General features: G+C 36.1%; 1 protein-coding gene across 2 annotated transcripts in view; it reads left to right on the plus strand.

Annotated features, from left to right (window-relative positions):
* The first annotated feature begins 6891 nt into the window (after positions 1-6891).
* Positions 6892-22811, plus strand: part of LOC131628325 (uncharacterized) — a 32412-nt gene continuing 16492 nt past the window's right edge. For both annotated transcript variants that reach the window (XR_009291748.1, XM_058899172.1), the window contains exons 1-5: positions 6892-7025; positions 7158-7266; positions 8625-8724; positions 9205-9348; positions 10841-10899. Coding sequence is in view for 1 of the 2 variants with exons in the window: in XM_058899172.1 (XP_058755155.1) it covers positions 7018-7025; positions 7158-7266; positions 8625-8724; positions 9205-9348; positions 10841-10899 (420 nt within the window). In the remaining variant the exon portion in view is untranslated. The remainder of the gene's footprint in view (positions 7026-7157; positions 7267-8624; positions 8725-9204; positions 9349-10840; positions 10900-22811) is intronic.

Below are 22811 nucleotides of genomic sequence, written 5' to 3' on the forward strand. Positions count from 1 at the left end.
TTGTTTCAATGTTCCTAATTGTGTTGAATGATTAGTATGTTAGATTTAAACCTTGTTGAGTTTGGTCGTTTCGAAGGAATAGTAGTTAGAGTGTTGTCAAGCACAATTTGGGAATCGGAGAGTCGGAAACTAGAACGAAGTTAAGGACGGTGGTATCGGATGAATTTTCGAGGAAGAAAATCTTTTAAGTGGGGGAGAGTTGTAACGCCCGGAAATTCGATTATTCGCTTACTTTAGACGTTTGGAGTATTTAGTGAAATTTTTGTATTTTTGGACGATTTAGTCGGTATTAGTTCGGGATAGCGGATTGACAATTAATCGAGATTTTTAATATATTTAGTATTAGAAATATTATTAGAGTGTCAGGTATTATTTTGGGAATTTTCAGAGAAAATTAAATTAGACTGTAATATATGAGGTGATAAGTAAATAGGGAGTTTAATAAAATAAAAATTAATTGGGCTAAATGTTGTGTTGCCCATGTGAATTAGTTTAGCCCAAAGTAGGATTAGTGAGGTAATATCTTAGGTTTAGAAACAGTCAGTAACGGCATAACTTTAGAAGAGGAAGCAGTTAGCAGAGAATTGGGAGAAACCAGTGCACGTGAGATTTGCCTAGCAGAGGAATTTTTGGGGATTTTGATCGGGACGATTTAGAGCAACCTTCGATCCAAAGGTAAGGGTGGGATTCTTGCTCTATAAATAGGAACATGATGGATTGTATGTGGGGATTGGTTGTATGAAATTATCGTATGTATAAAATTGTTGTTTCGGAAATTAATGTTTTGGTAATTTTATCTGATTTGATACATATAATTCTATACTGATATTGGTATGATAGTCTGTCTATAGTGTCACTTTTTCGTTCGTCATTCATGTAGCGATGTTATATATGTCTGTATTGTTACCGTGTTCACTCATGTATAGTCACTTTGCTTCGCTGCCAATTGATATAATTCGTTAATACATGTGAAGTTAACACAAATCTGATGATATATACACATACTGTAGCAACTATTATATTTATAGGCATCAAAACTATATTGGCATGTAGCGGCCATATACCATGTAGCGGCAGTATATCAGTTGGATATATCATAGTTTATAATTGAGAATATCAAATTGTTAAATACTATAGCAGCACTTCTTATTAGCAAATTGGAATCATGTTTTCTAGGATATTGATAAGTCTGTATCAATATCTCAACATAGAATTTAAGTTTACTTTTATATATTATTATTATAATAATAATAAGAATAATAATAATTATAATAATAATAGTAATAATATAATATATTTGATATAATATTTTTAAGAGTTTTGAGTAAGAGATAATATTTAAATTATTTGGTCAAGTGAATTTCAATTCTGTTAGAGTTGTCAATAGGGTTGTCAGAGTCGCTTATGAGATGTTTAGAGTTAAATCTGATGAGCCGTAAAGATTAAAATTGAAGGTATTTGACTCTTTAGAGTTGTTTTATTATTACTTGAGTCAGACCATTAGCTAATTAGGCTCATAAGAGTTACCCTTGTATATAAAAGTTGTCAGTAGAGTATTTTTGGGCACTTTGGAGTTGTTGGGACTATTGTAGAATTTTTTAGAGTTCTTTCAGTAACAGAGTTATTCTTAAGAATTAGCAGATATAATTTGTTAAGTTTAAGACTTAGTAAAACTAAATTACAAAGTTAGTTTATAACTGAGATTAGATAATTGGCAGTGTCAATATACTTTAGGCGAGTCCGAAATTGATTCGGTAATCATAAATTAACGACGTTTTAGTGATGTTTTGACTTGTTGCGTATTTTGAAATATTGCGGACTTCAACATGTTGCAGGAAATTAAAGTGACGAGAAATCATCAATGATGATTGATATATTTTGGCGATGTAGGCGAATGCCTTATGCGACGTTGTTTTGTGATTGATTGTGGTTTGTTGCATGTCATAGTGTCTCATGAATTGCATGTATGTAGCGACGGCCTGGATTGGCAAAACAGCGACGAAGGCTTATGCCTGCTTTTGATGCCTCTTTTACCTGGCAATTGGCGATGGGGGCTGAAGCCCTGGGTACCACATGCATGATGCATTAGTCGTGTCTCATCCATTTGCTTTATTGCGATGTTGTGCGTGATTATGTGATTTTGATTTTTGAATTGTTTGTGATTGAAATTGAGACGTGAGATATATATTATGACTTGAACCGTAATATACTCTTTATCATGACTTTATTTATATTGTTTGATATCTCACCCTTTGCTTGTTTTCGCCGTTGCCTTTATACTGGTAACGTGCAGGTGATGCTAGTGAGTGAAGGATTAGCTGTCGCGAGTTGAGTCGGTTGTCGCTCTGATACGTAGCACTCGGGGGGATAAAACGATTGTTTTTATTATTGCTTTAATTGCTGAATTTTATTTAGTTTTGATTTAAATTGTAACTTAAAGTTACCGTGCAAAGATGCTACGACTTGATTTAAATATTTAGGAAGTTTGATGATTCCGCTGCGAAGTAAATTATTTGATGAGGTATTTTTGAGGATTAAATTAATGTTATGATTTGTCCGCTTTCGTTTAAGTGTTATGTATCTATGTGGAGGCGTAATTGCCGTAAGTGAATTAAATGACGAATGTGACATCCTATTTCATCGTATGAGTTTTTTTAAAAATACTCTGATTTTCTGTATAAATTATTGGGTAGATTTGGGGTGTTACATTTTGTGGTGGCGGGAACCTTTCGATTTTTCGGTTAAAGCTGCATATAAATCTATATCCGTTGAGGTATTTCCATCTTCTTTGCTAGAATCAAATTTATCAACTGCTTTAAATCTGTCATGGTTTGCTCCGGTCCCTAGTAACATCCATTTTTTCGCTTGGAGACTTTTTTTGAGGAGGCTTCCAACAATGGATGAATTAGCTCGTCGAGGTGTTTCAGGAGGTGTTCATAATTTGGTGTGTCCTCTCTATTTTGGTTAAGCTGAGGATTTAGTCCATTTATTTTTTTTATGTCCAGTTGTTGCGAAAGTTTGGTCAATTATGATGGAATGGATGAACATTAATTATTTGCTTCCATAAACGGATGTCCTGTCTCATTTGATTGAGTTTCATGACTGTTTGGCAGGGAAGGTAAAGAAAAATTTGCATATTCTTCTGTGGTTGTTAGTTGTTTGGGCTATTTGGCTCTCAAGAAATGATATTCTTTTCATAGGGAGTTGCTTTAGTTGTGCTGATATTGTTCTGCTAGCAAAAAAACTTGTTTGGAATTTGGTAGGTGCTAAATATTTGAGGTCTTTGGATAGCAAATGGGATGATAGATGTAGAGATCTATTTAGCTGTATCTGCTAATTTTGTAGATGTCTTAGTGCCTATCTCTCTTTCTCTATTGTATTTAGGTTGAGTACTCCCTAATACTCAATTAAATACAATTCTTTGCTTACTAAAAAAATTTATAAAAACATTAAATCTAAGTTAAATAATATGTGGTATCAAATATTAAGTAAAATAAATAAAAGATTGAATATAATGAATGTATTATAATTTATAGAAAAAGGGTTATAAATTGCATTATAAATGAAATATCAAAAATATATTTAAATTTTCTTTGGTTACACTTTTACCCCGTATACAACTTGTTATAAGCACAAATTGAAAAAAAATTGTTTATATATATACTGATAGGAAGATAAAACTAAAACCCTAACAAACTATAAAAAATGCAATAAACTTCTACACTAAGAAACTAGAAGATAGAAAAGATAAAATTAAAGACACTTTTCATTTCATTTCTCTCTAATGTCTCGATGAGACTACAATATATAATACTTCTAATGGATAATAAACTTAAAGGCTTAAATAGTAGAAAAAGACTTTCTTGAAATTGGGTAAGTGCTAAATATTTGAGGTCTTTGGATAGCAAATGAGATGATAGATGTAGGGATCTATTTAGATACTATCTGCTAATTTTGTAGAGGTCTTAGTGACTATCTCTCTTTCTCTATTGTATTTAAGTTGAGTACCCCCTAATACTCAATTAAATACAATTCTTTGCTTACTAAAAAAAATTATAAAAACATTAAATCAGTTAAATAATATGTGGTATCAATTATTAAGTAAAACAAATAAAAGATTGAATATAATGAATGTATTATCACTACAACACGGAAGCCCTATAAGAGCGCTTTTTTTGGGCTTTAAGAGCGCTTTAAAGCGCTGCCAAAGCCAGCGCTGGCGTAGGTAACGAAAGCGCTTTTAAAAGCGCTCTGGTAGCCCCCCCTATAAGAGCGCTTTTTCTAGAAAAGCGCTTCCAAAAAAGTGCTCTGGTAGATCCCCTATAAGGGTTATAAAATGCATTTTAATTGAAATATCAAAAATATATTTAAATTTTCTTTGGTTACACTTTTACCCCGTATACAACTTGTTATAAGCACAAATTGAAAAAAAAATTGTTTATATATATACTATAAAAAATGCAATAAATTCTAAAAAAGATAAAACTAGAACCCTAACAAATTAGGAAGATAAAACTAGAACCGTAACAAACTATAAAAAATGCAATAAATTTCTATACTAAGAAAGTAGAAGATAGAAAAGATAAAATTAAAGACACTTTTCATTTTATTCCTTTCTAATGTCTCAATGAGACTACAATATATAATACTTCTAATGTGTAATAAACTTAAAGGCCCAAATAGTAGTAAAAGCTCAATCCAACAACATTCAAAATAAAATAACAACTAACATAGTTATATTACTAATTAAAATATCTAATTGCACCTCCTATCATTATTCAACCCTTGAAGAACAACCTTGTCCTTAAGGTTGTAACAAAATAATTGTTAGGATGAATGCTTCTAGATACTATCAAATCCCTTTTTGTAAAAAAAAAAAAAAAACAAGTAAGTCCATAGCCTGATCAAGAATGTCAAGTGTTGTGATCCCTTCACTATTCCTAGTGTTAATATCCAACTGTGTCTTGTTGATCAAGAAATCTGCCATCTTATGGTGACAGCCTGAAACAGCAAGATGTAAGACAGTGTTGCCATATCTATGTTGATAGTGCAAAGGATTTGTCTCGTTGGCAATTTGCACCAAGAAAACCAAAGCATCATAGCATCCATATCTCACAGCTAAATGAAACACTGTCTCTTTTTCTCTTGTGAGACACTGAAATGAAGCAGAACTTCCCAACACAAAATCGTTGAGGACCGAGACTTTCCCATTCATCAATGCAAGATGCAATGGTGTATAACCATTGTTGTTATACAGCAAAGCAAGATTTGAATTGCGTTTTAGTATGATCAATACAATCTATCTGTGTCCTTTATTACAAGCATGATGCAATGCTGAATGGGCATTCTCGTCAATAAGTTGAGTAAGATCTGGCCACTTGTTCAACAACTCTCTAACAACATCTGAGTCACCTCTTGATGCAACAATATAAAAACAAGCTTGAATAAACCCAGCTACTTCTAGCACCACTCCAAAGGAAAATTAAAGATACACTATACAAAGTATCAATAATATTTTAAAAAAATTCAATTGAAAGGATAAATTAACCGAATGCTCCTCTTGTAGCAGGAGTGATGAAGTATGAGTAGAGTCAATGTGTGAGAGAGGGAGTTATATGCAAGAGAAATTTTTGCATATAATGCATTTGTATCTTTATTTTTTTTTAAAATTAATAAGGAGTTGTTATTTTAAATCAAAATTTTAATTTAGGTGAATTTTTATCTACCCAACTCAAAAAGTTGGGTAAAGTTACCTTCAAAGTAAAATGTCTTGGAAACAACCAAAAAGTATATTATTTAATAATTAATTAAATGAGATAAAACTAAATGATGTAATGTGATTGGTGGAATGTACATTACCCAACTTTTTAGGATGGGTAGAGAAGTTGTCCCATTTAATTTAGTTTTTTAATTAGAATTATGGAGTGGTGGTAATAGTGAAGGAGATAAAAAAATGTTATTTTTATTTTTTAATTAATAAAAAATTGTGAGTATTTGTGAAGAAAGAGACACCTGTAAATTTCTTACTTGATCTACTTGAGGGACGATCAAACTTAGACCAACAAATGTTTTGGTGTATGGTTGGGTAGGTGAAAAACATGGTTATGTGGACTTGACTAGAGTTTCTCCACTAGTAAGAATGATGACCGGGGGTTATTGTGAGACATGCAGCTCTCAAAGCTACTTCAAATAAAGTGGTTAAACATAAAAAATAATGTTTCGATAAAACACACATTCTTATCATTTACTTTTGACATTTTTTATTTTCTAGCATGAGAAGCGGTTGATCTTTTACAGAAAATCAAAGACTTATGAATAACAATGTTGTATCTTCTAGATTTATGAATGTAATTTTTAAGAGAATTGACTTTGCCATCCAAAAAGGAATAGCAACGCAGCTTTTTATTCGTTTAACTTTTATTTCTATAAGACCTCATTTATAAAAATATTGCATTTCTTTAAAGTAATTGTGATCAAATATTTATAAAAATGTGTTATGATAGTTTCTATCTAAAAGTGTTTCTATATGCGAAACATTAAAAAATCAAAGAAAAAAGTTGAGTTTGTTCTAGTATAAGAAGTTATATTAAACACTTATCATTTAAGTAACTCATTCGAGATTTTAATAATAATTAAAAGATAAATATGAAAGTATTTCATTTAAAAATGATTATTATTTTTTAATAAGCAATTTATACGGAGCACAGTCTCAGAACCCAAACATTTCATCGTTAGATACAAATACAAATTAGATTAATAACCAGTCTGATTATCAAAAATAAAATTAAACTGCAGAAAAAATAATTTATAAATATAGTTTTTAATTTATAATTTATATTTTATTTTTAATTACAGAAGAAATTAATTTGATTTCGATCAAAATAAAATAAAACAAACGGACATTCGGCGAACACATCACAGGACATTCGACGAACACATCACAGGCACAATTAGCTCGCATGGTTTGGAATCAATCATCAACAACAATCGCATTTTTAACCTTACTCTTTTTACACAATGAACAGGTATGTTCTTCTTCCACTTTTTCACGATTCCCATTCTTCTTCTTCTTCTTCTTCTTCTTCATCTTCTTGCCCCAAATTCATTAACCCACTCTCCCTCTTATTGGGTTCAAAATGGAAATTTTGATATAATAGGGTGATAAAGAAGACTATTTTAAATGTATGTGCACGGAGAATTCCAAGGAAGTTTTTTTGTTCTGAGGTTGTTAAAGTTGCTGGTTCCACTGATCTTGTACCTTCCAATGTAAGCAAATAACTATAACTAGGTTTCATATTATTAATTTCTGTTTTTTATATTTTGGAGGTTTACATGAAAAATTAAATGTACTGATGTACAGATTTTAGTGTAGAAATTGAAATTCAAAAGGGGACATATGATTTTGTCTCAAAATGACTTCAATGAGTTTGTCAGAGTAAGTTGGAGAATGCAATGAGAACCATGGTTCTAAATTGTGGGAAACACGATCGATTGAGCTGCAAATTCGATTGCAATATCAAGGTTTTACAGATATCTCAGTGACCTGTAACATTGATATTGCAGTGGAAATTGGGGTTGTAGATCGCAATTTAGAACTATGATAAGAACTTGAGAGTTTAGATTCTAGAAATTGTAAAGTTTAACGATATAATTTGATCGCTAGGGTTGCTTCTTGTTTTTCTTAACTGACCATTTGAAATGGAATATACTTTAAGATTGAAATTTGGAACTTTGATGACACGCCTCCTTGAGTTTCTTGTTTGGAAGATTGAGGAGTCCTACTTTGTAGGTATATTTGAAAGATGTACCCCTATTTTTACTGTTAGGGTATGTTTGGATTGATGAAATTGGATGGAATGGAGTGGTATGAGATGGAATGAAGTGTTGTTCCATTGTTTAGATAAGTTAAAATTGGATGGAGCGGAGTTGAATGTGGTGGTATGGATTCCATTCTATTTCACTACTTACCACCATATTTCCTCCCCTCCGATTTGGGTAGAATGAAAATCTTACCTTGTTCCGTCCTAAAATACAAACGATGGAATGAGATCTTCATTCCGCTCCATTCCATTCCGCTCCGTTCATTTTAGGAAACAATAATGAACAACAAGTCCTATAGACACTTTTTTGGCGTCGTGACAAAGTTTCTTGACGATGGTCATTTTCAAGTTGTAATTTTCTAAAACTGTTTGCCAATCTTGTTGAGATTTGAGTTTTTTATTATTCTTATGAATAGCTCTAGTATCTAGTATTTTAGTTTACTATAGAATACAAAATTGAGTTTTTCCAAGATAACAAAATGGGATTTAAAGTATGTAAAATTTTGTTTTATATTAAATTAATTAATACTGTTGTGAAACTATAACTATAGGGGTTGAGGGAGAAAGACTGGGAAATATAGAAGAAAACAAAACCTTCAGTTGGTTTGTGGGGGATTGTAGTCTTGTGACGTAGTTTTGAGTTCTGGTTTATAGTTCTACGTGTGTTAGTTTCATACAACATTGGTTAAAGGGATTATTGTGATGTTTCTTGGTGGTTAGCTTCTTCATAATCCTTGTCTATCGTCATTTCTTCTTCCATACTATTTTAATGGCTGTATAATTTGCATTCTTGAAAATATGCAGGAGCATGAGAAGAAGCCAATTATTAGTGAAGTTATTCCAGAATATGATATTGCTATTGTTGGAGGAGGCATGGTTGGCATGTCTTTAGCTTGTTTCTTAGGTATCTTCTTGCAATGGGTGTATGTCGGAGTCATATTTTTTCTAGACTGCAATATGTTGTATCATGCCATCATCTACATAAGTCATTGGAATATATTGTTTTAGCTAGGTATGATTTGCCTAATATCCTGAAATAATCACATCGTCATCAAAGTTTAACCTTGTTAATCTGCACCTAGTTACCACCTTTCTTGGGTATACAAACCATTGAATAGTTTCACATTCTGAAACCATGAAATATTTGAGAATGTGTTTCATTATTATTAAGAGAAAGGCATTTTGATACCGTTCTCCCATCGTTGAAAGATTATGCTAAGCAAAATGAGCTTGTAGTTGGTTTAAACTTTTAACCATGTTAGAAGTAATCAAATGTTTCAATGTTCATTCATTCAACCTTTATGATTATGATGCGTAGGAGTATTACTTATGATGTAAAAAGTTATTAAAGCAACAAATCTGTCCAATCATCTTATTTTTCCAGCTAGCATGCCAATGACAAAGCAGTTGAGTGTGGCAATTATTGACAGCAATCCAGCTCTGGCTAGTGGCTTAAGCATCCAAAGAGAAGACCCTCCTGATCCTAGAGTCAGTACAGTGACTCCTGCTTCTATATCATTTCTCCAAGGTATCCAGTTTTTAAGGTTTGTTTTTTTTACTATCGTTGTGGGGTTAATTTCACATTCTCTTTTCTTTTGCAATTTTTCTAAATGGTTAACCCAGTTCACACACATGGTCAATAAATTGTTGGATTTGGTTAATAGCTAGTATATTAAGTGTTGCAACTCATTGATCATCTACTGAATTTCATTAACCATGAATTTAAACGTGACTAACTTTGGTTTTCAAGTGTTCAAATCTACATGTAGTGTAACACCTGAGATTGTTGTTAATTAAGTTGAGTTGATGGTTAATGAGTTGTCCAATCTTTATATACCCATTAACCACTCATTGAAATGCGTTAACCATTTAAAAAATTAGCTCTCTCAAATTGATGTTTAAGTGACATTTTTATAAAATAACTCAAGAGGCATGGCCATCAAATCCTCTTACATGCCATATGGTGACTTTCCTAAAACTACAATGAATAAAACACCTAGAAACAACAAATATTGTTCTTTTCCATATGAAGTTAATGAGATGATTGACACTGTCACGTTGGTAGGAGTGCATTCCACTGGTCAAGTACACACCTAAGATTTGTACAAACAGTATGATTCAATAAAATTATTTCCCTTGCCAAATCTGTGTAGTGAAATTTGGAAAGCTGCTTAAGGAATAAGGGAACATGTTAATAGTGATTAAGGCACTATTAGAATTTTGTAAATAGTTTTTCCATGGAGAATAGAACATAAAATAACATAACTGTTACTCTTTTGAAAAATAGAGCTTTTTTTTTTTTTTTTTTTTTTATATTTTATATTATTATATATAATATCTAATTCTAAATGACAGCAAAATACAAATGAAACAACTAATATGTATGAAAGACTAAAGTGACATTTACAATCATAACTCATGCATCTAAATAGTTATCAAACGTCAAGTTAAATTAGCCATGAAACAAAACATTGAACTTTAATACACAAATCATAGATGTGCCAAATCTTGATTTGATTTAGAAATTTAAGCATTGTATTCCTGGTTCCCTAGATATCTAAATTGAATTGTTCTTCATCATCAAAATTAAGTGCATAACAGTCCTCCTGTCTTATTTGTACAAAACTGTATCCATATGTGAATCTTCTATGCTCAAGAAATTTAATGGAAAATACAGAATGCTAGCTGTGTGTATCTTACTTCTGGTTTGGTACTATTTCTACTTTGTCTACCGCTAAACTTTGGATTATTCAAGTCACTCACACAATACTGTCTCCTGCATTGGACAATCTATCACTTCTCTCAAGTCTATATCACTATCAAGCTATCATAATTCATGACCAAAAGAGTAGCCCAGTTTTTTTTGCATGGCCTGTATTTTCCATTTACTGGTTTACTTGGCATAAAATGAAAATATCAAGCGGTAATTAGACCCTGGTTGATTAGTGTATTTGCTTCAAAATAATGACGTTTTGCTAAAATTGAATTTTAAGTCCTCTTGATGCCTGCTCTATTTCCAGATGCCGGTGCTTGGAAATATGTTGAGCAAAACAGACATGCTTATTTTAAAAAAATGCAGGTACTTTTTCTTTCTCATTCATTATAGTGATTAAGTTTTAAACTATATAAATTTTCAATGATGGATGAGTTCTCGAAGTGCAAAGATGTTGGGAGTAATATATGGAAATTGAATTGAATGTTTTGTGACACATTGATAGGTTCAATTTAGTATCTTAGTGCAACAGAAGTAATGAAATAGTAGAGAAGCTAAAGACTGATTATTAGAAATAGAAGGGCTAGAGTTCAAATGGGATCTAGCATACAATCAATCAGATCTAGCTTGCTAACAGAAGAAAATAGCAGAAAATGGAAAGGAATAAAAGTAGGCACTTATAGAGGCCTTATCTCTCCTAGGGTAGAGTGTACTACTCAAATTCTGCCTGCCCTAAATGATTGATAGACCAATCATTATATAGTCAGTACTAGGAATCATTCTCCACTTATTGGCTGCCAGCTGTTAGGACAGCTGTAATACCATGTGCAGCAAAATCTATACTAGATTCTGTTCTCTCTCTCCTTCCCCTTTTGTCTTTTTCTCACATACACTTTGCCAAACCTATCAACTCTCCCCCCTTCAAAACTATCCTTGTCCTCAAGGATAAAATTAGGGAATTCAGCCTGCATTTTCTCAACCAACTCCCATGAGTTTTCAAATTCAGGGAGGTTCTTCCACTTCACCAGAACCTCTTTTTCTCCTTGCTCATTTCTCCTCTCACTAACTACTTTGTCAGGCTCAGGTTCCATCTGCCACTCTTCATTCAAGCATTCAGGCAGTGGCTGTGGTTTCACAGAAGGTGTCACTGCCTTCTTAAGTAAAGATGCATGGAACACAGGATGCACCTTAGTATCCTCAGGAAGTTTCAGCTTGTATGCCACAGCCCCAATCTTTTGAATCACCTCATAAGGCCCATAGTACCTGGGACTTAACTTCTGATTCAATCTCCTTGCTAACTTCTTCATTTTGTAGGGTTGTATTTTCAAATACACCATATCTCCTACCTCATACACCACTTCTCTTCTATGTTTATTGGCCTGTCCCCTCATCACATCTTGGGCTCTGCATAACTGGTCCTTCAACTCCTTAATCATCAAATTTCTCTCAGCAGTAAGTTTGTTGACCTCATCTACCAAGGATGAAGGCGTGTCTCCTCTTATCAACACTGGAGGAACCCTCCCATACAAGGCTTCAAAAGGAGTGATCCTGAGAGATGCATGGTAATTGGTATTGTACCAATACTCTGCCCAAGGTAGCCATTTGGGCCAATGCTTAGGTTTCAGCCCTGTAACACACCTGAGATAGGTCTCTAAGCATCTGTTTACCACCTCAGTTTGGCCATCTGATTGAGGGTGGTAGGCACTGCTATACTTCAGTTTGGTACCAGCCTGTTTGAATAACTCAGCCCAAAAATGGCTCAAAAATACCTTGTCCCTATCAGACACAATGGAAGTGGGAAATCCATGTAACTTCACCACTTCTTTAATAAAGACCTCAGCAATGCCTTTGGCTGTATAGGGGTGGCTAATAGGAATGAAGTGAGCATATTTAGTTAACCTATCCACCACTACCATAACTGTGTCAATGCCTTGAGCTCTAGGCAATCCTCCAATAAAATCCATGGAGATATCACTCCATGTTTGTGAAGGAATTGGTAAGGGCTGAAGCAATCCCCCAGGTGACAAAGTCTGGTATTTGTTCCTTTGGCACACCTCACAAGTTTGAACATACTCCTGGATCTTCTTCCTCATTCCTTCCCAGTACACTACTCCAGCTATCCTCTTGTATGTTCTCAAATATCCTGAGTGCCCTCCTATAGCTGTATCATGGAATTCACTAAGTATCCAAGCAATTCTAGGAGAATTCTTGGGTATTACTATTCTGCCCTCATGATACAGTCTACCTCCCTTCATTTGGAACCCCTTCTGGCTTTGTGGATCAGTCAGCAACCCTTGAATGATTGCCTTTAACTTGGTGTCTCTCTGCACTTCCTCTTCTAATCCTTCCCATACCTCACTCTGAATTGTGGTGATATGTCCATACTGCATTTGTCTAGATAGGGAGTCTGCTGCACTATTATCCTTCCCTGGCTTGTATTTCACCTCAAAGTCATACCCTAGCAACTTTGATAACCACTTCTGTTGCTCCTCTCCCATAATTCTCCGTTCAGTAATATGTTTCAAGCTTTTTTGGTCAGTGTGGATCTTGAAATGTCTTCCTAGGAGATAGGGTCTCCATTTCTGAACGGCTAACACAATTGCCATCAATTCTCTTTCATACACAGATTTATTCTGAGCCTTGTCAGACAGAGTTTGACTCATGTAAGACACAGGCCTGCCTCCTTGCATTAACACTGCTCCTATCCCTTTTCCAGATGCATCAGTCTCCACAATAAATTCCTTCTCAAAATCTGGCATAGCTAAAACAGGGACAGTGGTCATTGCTAATTTTAACTCTTCAAAAGCCCTCTGTGCTTCAGAACTCCATATGAAACCATCCTTCTTGAGTAATTGGGTTAGGGGCCAAGCTATTTTTCCATAATTCTGAACAAACTTCCTATAATAACCAGTGATCCCCAGAAATCCTCTCAAGCCTTTTAACTTCTGAGGAACAGGCCATTTCACCATATCTTCAACCTTCTTGGGGTCTGCAGATACTCCTTGCCCAGAAATTATATGCCCTAAGTACTCTATCTCTTCCTGACCAAAAGAACATTTCTTATGGTTTGCAAAGAGATTATTTTTCAGCAACACCTTCAAAATCACTGTGAGATGTAACTTATGTTCCTCCTTATCCCTGCTATAAATTAGTATGTCATCAAAAAAGACTAGGCAGAACTTCCTCAAATAAGGCCTTAGAACTTCATTCATTAGTGATTGGAAGGTTGAGGGAGCATTGGACAATCCAAAGGGCATTACTAAGTACTCATAATGCCCTTCATGAGTCCTAAAAGCAGTTTTGATCACATCCTCATCCCTCATTCTGATCTGATGGTATCCTGACTTCAAATCCAGCTTAGAGAAGATAACAGCCCCACCCAACTCATCCAGCAGTTCTTCAATCACAGGAATTGGGAATTTGTTAGGTACAGTTACCTTGTTTAATGCCCTATAGTCAGTACAGAACCTCCATCCACCATCCTTCTTCTTGACCAGTAAAACAGGGCTGGAAAATGGACTGGTGCTATGTCTGATGATCCCTGCTTGCAACATCTCCCCCACTATCTTTTCTATCTCATTCTTCTGGTAGAATGGATATCTGTATGGTCTCAGATTTGGTATAGCAGCTCCAGGTTTCAGCACAATAGCATGATCATGTCCTCTCTTAGGAGGAAGTCCTGTTGGTAGATTAAACACTTCAGCAAATTCCCTTAGAACAGGCTCCCACTCTCCTAGCTCTCCTGACTTGGACTCATTCTGAACAGCCTGAACCATGTATCCCATGCCTTCATTATCCAAAGCTTTGACCAGAGCTTTCATGGAAGTTTGTCTAGTGCTCAAAGCAGGATCTCCATGGATACTATGCTTCTGACCCTGGTGTTCCCATGTCAAACACAGATTACCAAACTTGGCTTCAATGTCTCCCAAACTGGCCAGCCAATCCATTCCCAAAACTAAATCAGTCCCCCCTAAATCCATCAAGAAAAAATGTTGATTGAACTCAACTCCTTGCAAGTTGAAACTCAACCCTTCACAAATCCCTTGATATCTGATTTTTTCTCCATTCCCTACCTTTATGACATAAGGAGGTGTTTCCTTCAGTTCTAAACCCATCAATTTTACCAGCCTTGCATCTACAAAGTTGCTGGTAGCTCCTGAGTCAATTAAAGTGATCATTTTCTGTCCTTGCACAGTGGCCCAAACCTTAAAAGATTTGTTGGAAGTAAATCCCTGCTGACTTTGCAAAGATAGCTGCAAGGTCTTGAATTTAGACTCCCCTTCCTCCACTTCTTCAGTCTGAATGCCAATGCCTCCTACTTCTTCATCACTGCTATCTTCACAGAGTTTTAAACTCAAGTGTTTAAACTTGCACACATGCTCTCTGCTCCATCTTTCCCCACATTTGAAACATAAGCCTTTCTTGCTTCTTTCCTCTAATTCAGCCGGATTCAACCTTCTTCCCTTGTATTTCTCTGATCCTTAAAGGTCCTCCCTTGTCCCTCCATGAGCTCCCTTTCTTATGAACCACTTCATTTTTGTCCTCTATTAACAAGGCCCTATCCATCAATTCAGCAAGGTTTTGGCTTTCATACAGCTTCAGTTCAGCTTGAATTTCTTCTTTGAGACCATTCATGAATATTGAGTCCAACATAACCCTCTCCTCCCTTCGTAATGGTGCTACTAACATCTCAAATTTCTCCATGTACTCCACAACCGTTCCTTTCTGTCTCAAACTTAGCAATGGTCCCATCGGGTTATGCAACAGTCCCGGTTGGAAACGCTTCATGACTGCTACCTTGAATTCTTCCCAAGTCCTCAAAGGAGCTTGTTCTTCCCACCATTGATACCAATTTAATGCTTTATCCTCCAAAGCGAGCATCACAGCATCCAACTTATCACGTGTTCGTATCCCGTTCATTTGAAAATACCTCTCAACGCGTACTAGCCAACCATACGCATCTTCTCCCTTAAAAATTGGGATCTCCAGCCTCCTTCTACTCCCCCCACCTCGCAATCCATTTCCACCTCCGTGACGCCTGTTTCTGTGACGTGAATCACGTGACCAAGCACTCCCTATGCTTCCCTCGCTATCGGATCCTTCGTGTCGATCCGGCCGCTCCTGGATCAACTGACGTATCTGCTCAACCGTCACCTGAGGACGTTCTTGTTGCTCCGTCACCATCTGTCTAATTTGTTCTATGGTTCCTTCGAAATGGGTCATTCTCTGTTCTATGGTATCCACGCGATTCTCCATGATGCTACGCGTTACAACCATTCACAGTGCAGCTGGAAGAGAACCAAGGCTCTAGATACCAAATTGATAGGTTCAATTTAGTATCTTAGTGCAACAGAAGTAATGAAATAGTAGAGAAGCTAAAGACTGATTATTAGAAATAGAAGGGCTAGAGTTCAAATGGGATCTAGCATACAATCAGTCAGATCTAGCTTGCTAACAGAAGAAAATAGCAGAAAATGGAAAGGAATAAAAGTAGGCACTTATAGAGGCCTTATCTCTCCTAGGGTAGAGTGTACTACTCAAATTCTGCCTGCCCTAAATGATTGATAGACCAATCATTATATAGTCAGTACTAGGAATCATTCTCCACTTATTGGCTGCCAGCTGTTAGGACAGCTGTAATACCATGTGCAGCAAAATCTATACTAGATTCTGTTCTCTCTCTCCTTCCCCTTTTGTCTTTTTCTCACATACACTTTGCCAAACCTATCACACATAAATGCTATTCTCTCAGTTTATATGCAAAATTTATAGATATTTACAATCATAAGAGTATAAATCAATTGTACGATTTCCCGCAACAGAATTATTTGAGTATAGTTAGGATTTTGATCAGGGAATAGGTTCTCGGCCTATATTTTGAAAAATGAAGTCTAATAATTTATTTATCCTTGTTAATACGTGGATGAAATGGATGAGGGCTATGTGTTCTATGTGATACGAGAGTACCACTCAATCTGAATGGAAAATTTAATCAAATAGCAGTAAGACCAATGATGTTGTACGAGACCAAATGTTGGGTTGTAAAGAACCAATTCGAAAATAAACTAAGTGTAGTAGAGATGAAGATGTTGCGTTGGATGAGTGGTAAGACTAGACGAGATAAGATTACAAATGAAAATATTAGAGAGTGGGTAGCACCTATAGTAGAAAAAATGGTGGAAAATAGACTTAGGTGGTTTGGATCTGTAGAGAGAAGACATGTTGATTCTGTGGTAAGGACAGTAAATTAGATGGAGAGAAGTCAAACACCTAGAGGTAGAGGAAGATGTAGAAAAACAATAACTGACTTATTAAGAAAAATCTCGTGAATAGTGATTTGGATAGCAACATGGTCCTGCATAGAACATTGTGGCGAAAGTTGATCCATGTAGCTGACCCCAAAGGCTTGTTGTTATTGTTGTTTGTCGGGGTAACATCGATAGTAGAAAAAGATGGTAGAAATAATTGAAGTACATCAATATGTGCGATAACCAACAAAACTTTTCCAAAAAATGTTCTCGCAAATAAGTCTGAACTGGCATGGAAACATGCTTTACCTAGTCCGAACACAAGAAGTTGGAAGTGCAACTATTGTGGGGGAAGAGTTTAGCGGAGGAGTTTGTCGAATCAAACATCATTTGGCCGAAACAACTAAGGATGTCAAACCTTGCAAAGCTTCCGGATGGAGTTAAGAAGGGAATAATGATTGTTGTTGTGGAATTACAAACTAAGTTGATTCAGAAGTCAAATTTATATGACATTGAAGAGCCTAATTCTGTTGGTGGATTATCCAGCTTCCTTGCAAAGAGTAAAAGCTAAGAAGAGATTGCGAACACCACAAATATGTTTAAGAAACGTGGAGTAGGAGTGACTTCTCAGGCCACTATAAACAACATGCGGAAAAAGGAAATGAGAGAGGATGTGTGTTAGACCATTGCGACATCCTTACTAGTTCTGGCCAAATGATGTTTGATTCGATAAACTTCTCCGCTAAACTCTTCCCCACAATAGTTGCACTTGCACCTTCAGAATAGGTAAAGCATGCTTCCATGCCGGATCTTACTTATAACAATCATCTGCATTAAATAGAATATAAAGAGGTGAAAAATAGAGGGATGAAAATAATAGAAAAACAGGGGATGAGGAAGCTTGTAAGAGGAACTTGTATGTAGTGTTTAGAACAAGGAAGCGTTTATGTTTCTAACAGTAATAAGGAAGAATAATAATGATAGAGAATGATATTTTATAGTGAAATATAAGGAAGAATAATAATTAGGGGTGGCAATAAAATCCATTAAGAGAATATCCATCCAATCCATCCAATAATTTATCCATCCAATCCATCCATTAAACAAAAAGCAAATTTAATGGATTAGTCCAATCCATCCATAAAACTACATGGATGGATTCAATCCATCCATCTCACTTTATAAATCCATTGGATTTTAGTTTATTACTACTATTTATTAAATTAACTTTTTACTAAAAAACATGAAAAATCTAAAATTAAACAATTCCTTAACATTTTTGTTTCTCACAATATCTAAAATTAAACAATTCCTTAACATTTTTGTTTCTCACAATATTCACAGCCATTTGTTTTTCTTTCCTATGTTAATGTTAAAAAAATGAACGGATCAGGACATATATATTCAACAATTTGTTTTTTTTATTTACATACTACAGTAAACTACATGTAGATTTAATTTAATATGCATAGGGTGGTTTGTTTTCTCCTAAACAAAATTAATGATGCTGATACTTAAATGACTTTGTTTAGTATTAACATTAAAATTGCTTAATTGTTACGCATTGAATTTATTTAATTAAACATTCACGTTAAATTTGTTTAATTGGTATATGCATTACATTTTAATTTTCTTTTCAATAGAATAGTTTATGGAGAAGTTAGTTGGTTAAAATTAGAAAGTTAATTAAAAAGTTAAGTTAATTAAGACGTTGGTTGATTAGAATTAGATACCGATATAAATATTTATAATTTAAAAATTTTAAAAAAAGTTTCATAAAAAAATTGTTTTCGTAAAATTAATTGAATTTTTTTTAAAAAAATATCGAAGTTAATTTTACGGATGGATGGATATCCATCCATTAAAAATACTTAATGGATGGATTGGATGGATTATATCCCTTGGTGGATGGATTGGATTGGATTTTTTAAAAGAAAGTTTAGTGGATTGTTAATGGATTAATGGATCGTTTTGATCCATCCATTAACAATCCAATCCAAATCCATCCAATCCATCCATTTTGCCACCCCTAATAATAATGATAGAGAATGAGATTTTCTGGTGAAATAAAAGGGTTTTAATTGATGGTAATTGTAACTTTTTTTGTTGGTATTAATGTAACGTTTGTTTAGAAGAGAAGAAATGATACGCTGTTTTTTTTTTAAGAGAAAGAAATGATATGCTGACAACATATGTCTCCAAATTCCTATTTAAATTTTTTTTAAATTAAAGTTTTAATGCGACCTAATACGAGTTTGCCGAGTTTAGTGCATACGATCCCACCTGAATCGCAGCACGCCAGCATGTTATTGGAACGTAAGATCATACGGTTTACGTGCTAACTTGCGATCCTGCATATACCGGTCAATAGCGGCCTGCGGTGCTATCCCGCTATAGCAGAGCTGAGCGGAGGCCGGCCGCTATGGGAAGAGCCTTACCGATGCATAACACTATAGGGTAAATAGCAGATAGTAGGGACAGAGTGGATTCCAGCCCGGAGCGGTTTCTATTCCGCTATATTTTTCCCCTTTGGTAAGTAGATCTTAGTCAGGTTAGGCCTAATATGCGCTAGGCCATAGGCCCCTAGAAAACAGCGTGACCTATTGTCACCCTTATTAGTGTTATTTTTTTCGGCTCGAGTTTGCACCAATGGTATTACTATTTACCTAATTATCGTGTATATTGACACATTCCTTTTAAAATTTCTTTTACAGTCCCACTCTTAGCCATCTATTTCTTTTACCTAATCAAAAGTCTAAACCCTAAAGTTTCAACATATTAGATGCAATAGCCTATTGTTAGTAATAGTGTGACTGGCACGTGTGTCTTTGTGTCACTTGTTCTAACCTGCTATAGCAGGTTACAGGTTGTAGTATATAAACAACCAATCTCTCTATTGTGTAACTAACTTTGGAGAAAATAACAGAAAGTTGTTAGATGAATGAAAATCTCTCTCTCTATTTTCTATCATGGTATCAGTAGACGTATGATCCACGGCCATGGTGTCTTCTGCTTCGTCTTCCGCTTTTCATTCTAGCGCCGATCAAGGTGTTACGCCGCCGGCGTCACCGATGGTGTCTCCGTCCGATGATCACCGTCGTCTCAATTTCTCTCCCAAGATCTCGCAAAAGCTTGACGAGAAGAACTTCCACTTGTGGCGTCAACAAGTTGAGTCGTTCATCAATGCTCACGGTCTCACGGCGTTTGTTCTAAGATTCCGCATCAGTTTCTGGATGATGCGGCGGGAATCTCTGGATCTGAGAATCCTGAATACACGATCTGGCTTCAGAAAGACCAGATGCTTCTCTCGTGGCTTCAATCCACGCTATCGAGCGAAATTCTCTCGCGAGTGCTAGGATGCACTCATGCTTATGAGCTTTGGGATCGTCTGTTTCAATACTTTCAGAAACAGACTCGTGCTCGTGCACGTCAGTTGCGTGTTGAGCTACGCGCCGTCACGCTCAAAGGTTTGCCCTCTGAATTTGCTCCTGTTGTGTCTGTTGTTGAAAGTAACTTTGGTATTATGGATTTGGATGAAGTTGAGATCCTTCTTATTGCACATGAACTGCGTTTAGCTAAGTTTAAGAAGACTACTACTCCTGATATTGCCTCTTTGAATTTGACACACACTACTCCTGAATCCACCACTCCTAGTGACTCTAATAATGCTGCAAACTCAGCTTCCTCTGCTTCTCAGGTCACTCCTTCTGCTGATCCTGAGTACTCTAGCTTCAGAGGTGGTCGTTTTGGTCGTGGTGGTGGTAGATCTGGCAGAGGCAGAGGTGGTCGCAATGCTACTACACCTGTTCAGTGTCAAGTGTGCTCCAAATTTGGTCATACAGCTCTCAATTGTTGGCACAGGTTTAATCAGCAGTTTCATGGTGCTGTTGCTGGTGGTCGACAAGGTTTCAACAACCTCAAGGTGCTGGTGCTTACTTTCCCTCCACTCCTTGGCAACAATTCCAACCTCATGTGTGGGTTAGGCCAGCTGCTCCTGCTGCCACTAAATTGGCAGCCCCTATCATGTTAACTCCTAGTGCTTATGTGGCTCGGTCTGTCCCTGCTTCTTCTGCCAGCTGGATTCCTGACTCTGGTGCCTCCTTCCATGTCACTAGTGAGGCTCAAAACCTGCAACAGCTTACTCCTTTTGAAGGTCATGAACAGATCTTCATAGGGAATGGACAAGGTTTGGATATCACTTTTGCTGGCTCTTCATCCTTTATATCACCAACTCAGCCACACACTCACCTTACACTTAATAATTTGCTTCTGGTTCCCTCCATCACAAAGAATCTTATGAGTGTTAGAAAGTTTGCTAGAGACAATGATGTCTATTTTGTGTTCACAGCTGATAAGTGCTTTGTAAAATCACAGGGTCATCATCAAACTCTTCTTGAAGGTGCTGTTGGCAGTGATGGATTGTATGAGTTTCCTCATCTTCTCATGGACAATCCTGCTAAGTCTTCTTCCACTTCTGTTGCTACTAAACTTGTTGATGTACCTAGTGCTCACTATACTAGAGTAGATCCTAATTTGCCTAATGTGTGGCATCTTAGGTTAGGTCATCCAAACACTCATGCTTTAAAGCTTGTTCTACAAAGTTGTAACATTCCCTTTGCTAATAAAGATCATTCTCTGTTTTGTACTGCCTACTGTATGGGAAAAGCTCACAGACTTCATGCACCCACCTCACAAACCACTTACACTGCACCTCTTCAACTTATTTACAATGATTTATGGGGACCCTCACCTGGCCCTTCTACACTTGGTAACAAATATTATATGTCATTTGTTGATGCCTATTCCAAGTTCACTTGGATCTATTTGCTCAAATCCAAGGCTGAAGCCTTTGTTATCTTTAAACAGTTCAAAAACTTGGTTGAACTGCAACTTGGCTTCCCTATCAAGGCTGTTCAATCAGACTGGGGTGGTGAGTTCAGACCTTTTACAAAGTTTCTTACTGAATTAGGCATTGTTCACAGAGTGATCTGCCCTCACACACACCATCAGAATGGTGTTGTTGAACGCAAGCACAGGCACATAGTAGACCTAGGACTGACTTTGCTCAGTCAAGCATCTCTTCCTCTTGCATACTGGGACTATGCTTTTGCCACAGCTGTGTACCTTATAAACAGGTTACCCTCAGCTTCTATTCAATTTCAGGTGCCTTATACCTTGTTATTTCATATGTCACCTGACTATCAGTTTTTGAAGGCGTTTGGTTGCTCATGTTTCCCTCTCTTGAGACCCTATACCACTCATAAGCTTGATTTCAGATCACATGAGTGCTTATTTCTGGGTTACTCTACTTCACACAAGGGGTATAGGTGTTTATCCCCCACTGGGAGGATGTACATCTCCAAGGATGTTATTTTTAATGAGTCTAAATTTCCCTCTCTTGAACTCTTTTCTTCTCCTCCTGTTTCTACATCCAAACCCAAATCTGTTACACTTTCTCCTCTTCCTTTTAGTTCTTCCTCACCCTCTGTTACTTCTCCCTCCATCTCTAATTCTTTATCTTTAAACACTTCTGGTCAGGCTTCTAGTAGTAGTTCTTCCACTCAGTCTAGTTCTGCTTCCAGTTCTCCTAGCATTCCTCCAAAAGCTGTCCCTGTTGCTGTCAGGCCACAGAATCAGCACCCTATGCATACCAGGGCTAAATCTGGGTTTGCTCAACCAAGATTGGAGCCTAGAGTGCTCCTTACTCACACTGAACCTAAAAACATTAAACAAGCCTTATCTACTCCTCATTGGCATTCAGCTATGAAAGCTGGATTTGATGCTCTTTTGGCTAATGGAAATTGGTCCTTAGTGTCTCTCCCTCCCAACAAATAGGCTATCGGATGTAAGTGGGTTTTCAGGGTCAAAGAAAACCCTGATGGAACTGTCAACAAGTTCAAAGCCAGGCTGGTGGCTAAAGGTTTCCATCAGAGGCATGGCTTTGACTTCACTGAGACTTTTTCCCCTGTTGTGAAGCCTGTTACAGTCAGACTTATCCTCACTGTGGCAATCACTCACAAGTGGCCTCTC

The sequence above is a fragment of the Vicia villosa genome, unplaced genomic scaffold, assembly GCF_029867415.1.
Source record: "Vicia villosa cultivar HV-30 ecotype Madison, WI unplaced genomic scaffold, Vvil1.0 ctg.000442F_1_1_1, whole genome shotgun sequence".
NCBI lineage: Eukaryota > Viridiplantae > Streptophyta > Magnoliopsida > Fabales > Fabaceae > Vicia > Vicia villosa.